The sequence below is a fragment of the Spinacia oleracea genome, chromosome 3 (assembly GCF_020520425.1).
Source record: "Spinacia oleracea cultivar Varoflay chromosome 3, BTI_SOV_V1, whole genome shotgun sequence".
In the NCBI taxonomy this organism is placed as follows: domain Eukaryota; kingdom Viridiplantae; phylum Streptophyta; class Magnoliopsida; order Caryophyllales; family Amaranthaceae; genus Spinacia; species Spinacia oleracea.
The window spans coordinates 10,089,881-10,094,371 of NC_079489.1; the positions used below are offsets into that span (position 1 = coordinate 10,089,881).

The window sequence follows — 4,491 nt, forward strand, 5'->3', positions numbered from 1 at the left end:
TATTTTTTAATTAGTGCTGATCTAGTTACACTAGTTACATGCAACCAATAGAAAATAGTTAACCCGTTGACATTTTTGTTTGTTTTATTTTCTTATTTTCCTGCTGATGTAGTTATGCATCTCTTTGATATGATGCAATTTTTAGTGTATCCATATATAGTAGATATATAGGGCTAGTTGGTTGATCAGGTTGGATCGGGTTTGTATTCGGATTAATAATAAACGGGTGGATAATTTTCAATCCTAACATAATTCATTTAATTTAGTAAATGGGTTGGAAAATGACATCTTTAGGATATGAGAGATGTTTCTAACTCCGTTTCACATTTTTTATAGTTAGATCAATGTTTATCCCCCCATTAATCAAGGGTATTTTAGTCATTGCAATTCACTATCAAATCATTTAAGTACTCCGTATCAAACATCATCAAATTTGTTTGTTGTGGATGATCCAATATGAAAACCCACGTATGAGTTGAGACTAGTTATCCCATATTGAACAAAAAGAAGGAGAAAATCAATATATAACTTTGGTGAGCCACTTCACTTACCCGTTGATTTTAGGATGAAACTATATATGCAGCATTTGCATGCTACTGACAAACAAGACCGAGCTCGAACTTATGACCTCCAAATCACAAGATGAGTTCCCCACCTTAATGACGGCTTGAGCTGATCGAGAGGACCGATCCACATGCGGAAAATATTGTAGCGTTTTTTAGTTCACCCCCTAACACTTGAATATAATTGTGTAAATCTCATACTAGTGCTTAGTTTTTCTGTTGGTCTCCATAAATAAACTGTCCAAGATCCGCCATTGCACACAACAACCATTAAGGACATTGGTGCCGGTTTTAATATATCCGTACCATATTGTCCTCTAAAACATCAGTAGTTGAAATTTTTTTTGTTTTTTTTTTATTGATAGGAGATAAGATATATTTTTAAGTGAACTGCTCAGCTGCTCTTTTGTATGTGGTTAAAGAGGGATTGCTAGTATGGATAAGAAAAGGTTGTGATTTCTGGAACGGATTGGATGAGAAAAGAGGATTATCCTTTACCTCTATGATTTGCGAATTACATACGTACTAATTTAAACAGATTACGAGTATATTTTAGATTGCGTTTTATTCACCTGATTATCATCTATTTATTTGACCTTATTTTAGTTGTAAGTTGTATGCGGTTGAGAAGAATTGGACCAGATCGAGCTTTGTTAAATCAACGATAACGTACTTGATTTCTTCAAATAATGAAGTACATTTGTGTTTCATTCAAATGTCATGTAAACTTCCAGTGATATTGGAAATATTCTTTCATACAAACATGGCACTACATGCAATCTCCACTTTAAAAATATTTGACATATTGTGAGGGAGTATATACTCATTAGATTACGGAGGAAATCCCGGGAGAATGTGTAAACAAGATTTCTATTTAAATACTTGTGTTCTTCCCTCCATTTCCTTCACAAATCAAAAAATCTCTTCTACTTCATCTTCTTCCTCTTCTTTACACGAGTTAGTAGAAGGAAGAATACATGTGAGTTAGAAGAGAAAAAAACAGAAGAAAAAAGGAACCCAAAAAAAAAGACATTGGTCATGGTGAAAGGACAACAACTAGAAGTGCTAAAAGCACTTGATGTGGCAAAAACACAATGGTATCATTTCACAGCAATTATCATTGCTGGTATGGGCTTTTTCACTGATGCATACGATTTGTTTTGCATCTCCTTATTGACCAAGCTTCTTGGTCGCATTTACTACAATGTTCCTGGATCGGCTAAGCCAGGGGCATTACCTATTAATGTCGCTGCTGCTGTGAGTGGAGTAGCCCTTTGCGGTACTCTAGCAGGCCAACTCTTCTTCGGTTGGCTCGGAGACAAGATGGGGAGGAAAAAGGTGTACGGTATCACCTTGGTTATGATGGTTTGCATGTCCATCGCCTCTGGTCTTTCCTTCGGAAGCACTGCAAAGAGTGTTATGACCACCCTTTGCTTTTTCCGTTTCTGGCTTGGATTTGGTGTTGGAGGAGATTACCCTCTATCTGCCACCATTATGTCTGAGTATGCAAACAAGAAGACTCGTGGAAGCTTCATCGCCGCTGTCTTTGCTATGCAAGGCATGGGTATCTTGGCTGGTGGGGTTGTTTCCCTAATAGTCGCATCCGCATTTGAGGCCAAATTCAAGCCTCCCCCTTTCAAAGTCAATGCAGTTGCCTCCCTCCCACCAGAATGTGACTACATTTGGCGTATAGTCTTGATGTTTGGAGCTTTTCCTGCTGCTACAACATACTACTGGCGTATGCAAATGCCTGAAACTGCTAGGTATACCGCCCTTGTGGCCAAAAATGCTCAGCAGGCTGCCGCAGATATGTCTAAAGTCCTCAAGACTGAAATAGAAGCCGAGGAGGAGATGGTTGACAAAATAGGTAAAACTCAACAGAACCAGTTTGGGTTATTCACTAAAGAATTTGCTCGCCAATATGGTGTTCGTCTCTTAGGAACCACCAGTACTTGGTTCTTACTGGACATTGCATTTTACAGTCAAAATCTTTTCCAAAAAGATCTATTTACCTCTGTTGGTTGGATCCCACCAGCAGCAGAAATGAATGCTATCAGGGAGGTGTATATGGTTGCAAGAGCTCAAACCCTGATTGCTCTTTGTGGTACAGTCCCAGGATACTGGTTCACTGTCGCTTTCATAGATGTAATTGGAAGGTGGTGGATCCAAATGATGGGATTCTTTTTCATGACTGTTTTCATGTTTGCCATTGCATTCCCCTACAATTACTGGAGTAAGAAGGAAAACCGTATTGGGTTCATTATTATGTATGGGCTTACTTTCTTCTTTGCGAACTTTGGTCCAAATGCCACAACCTTCGTGGTGCCAGCTGAGGTCTTCCCCGCTAGGTTGAGATCTACTTGCCACGGTATATCTGCAGCAACCGGGAAAGCAGGGGCTATAGTAGGAGCCTTTGGATTTGTATACGCCTCACAAGATCCTAATCCGGCAAAGAGAGATCATGGATATCCAGCGGGTATTGGTAAGAGTAAGTCCCTTATCGTGCTCGGTGTGATCAATTTCATTGGTATGCTTTGCACGTTGATGGTCCCAGAATCAATGGGTAAGTCTCTTGAAGAATTAGCCGGTGAAGTCGAGGTGGACGATGTTGAGGAGGAGCGCAAGGAATCTGCTTGATTAGTTCTACAATGACTAACTTGGCGTTGTTGCTTGTTGCTTTAACTATTCAACATTTACATTGATTATTTGGTTTTTTGTCACAAGATATTTATTTAATTTGCATTTTCAATTGGTTTGTTGTTTGTATTGATATCCAATGTTTATTTGGGTTAAAATAGTTTTTACATTTAATATTGAAAATTATGGTCCAGTGTAAAACCGCTAACAACTTTAATTAGCGACTTTGCCTTTTATAAAATCACTAACGATGTTAGGCGTACTATATTTTTTTATTTGGTAAGTAAGATTAGTATTATTCCAAAAAGTCCAGCCTAAAAACAGACACCAATAAGCAGTCAAAACTACTTAAAACGAACTACAACTCCCAAAGGGGAGGTATTCACCTCCTAGGGAGGGCCTTCCCAAGCCCAAAGGAGACAAACTCAATCCAATTCAAAAAAACTAGCTCATGACTTTACCAATGTACAAAACAAAAGAAACAAATCTACAACCAACAATTTCTATCCTCCAACATCGAGTGTAGCAAACCAACTCCTATTAGATGTGTCTGTCTTCTTGGGAATGATTTGACTAATTCTAGCACACACATTAAACTAAATATACTTGACAACAATGTCAGGTGGACACACCTTTTTCTCCCATACAACTATGTTTCTATGCATCCAAAGTTGGTAGACAATGGTTGTGAGTCCTGCAAACCACACTATACGTTTGACATTGTTGCCCTTGGTTCTCTAAATCCATCTATAACTTTTGAATGATAGAGGAAGAGATGCGCCCCATCTTCATCCATTTTTTTTAATTTTATTTTGCCCCAACATAGTTTGCTAAAATCACAGGAAACAAATAGATGACATATAGATTCATAATATATATATTTTTTTTAATAGGTAAGAAGAAGCTAGGGACCCTAACTGAACCAGCACCTAGCACAGGTTAACCAGCCCAGCTCCGCAGGTCATCACTTGAGCCACTCCCAAGCATTTGGCAGTTGATGGGGCTCGAACTTGTGACCTTCAAGTCACAAGGTGAGTTCCCCACCAACTCCACCAACTTATGTTGGTATATAGATTCATAATAACTTATACCTGAAGTTTAAAATAACTTATCCGTACTATGTTAGTAGGTTAATGTTTAAAATAACTTATACCAGAAGTTTCAAAAATATTTTATAAACTGTAAAAGAATGAGTAAATAGGTTTGGAGGTCCCTAAACTTTGCCAAAAGGAGCAGTTAGGTCCCTCAAGTTTCAAAAGTAGCATTTAGGTCCCTCAAAATGGATGGAAAC

General features: G+C 38.3%; 1 protein-coding gene across 1 annotated transcript; it reads left to right on the plus strand.

The window, feature by feature from the left end:
* Nucleotides 1-1,252: 1,252 nt before the first annotated feature.
* Nucleotides 1,253-3,457, plus strand: LOC110779325 (probable inorganic phosphate transporter 1-3). The gene has a single exon (XM_021983849.2). It carries the CDS (start codon nucleotides 1,602-1,604, stop codon nucleotides 3,198-3,200), a length of 1,599 nt encoding a protein of 532 aa, XP_021839541.2. The 5' UTR covers nucleotides 1,253-1,601; the 3' UTR covers nucleotides 3,201-3,457.
* The last annotated feature ends 1,034 nt before the right edge of the window (nucleotides 3,458-4,491 follow it).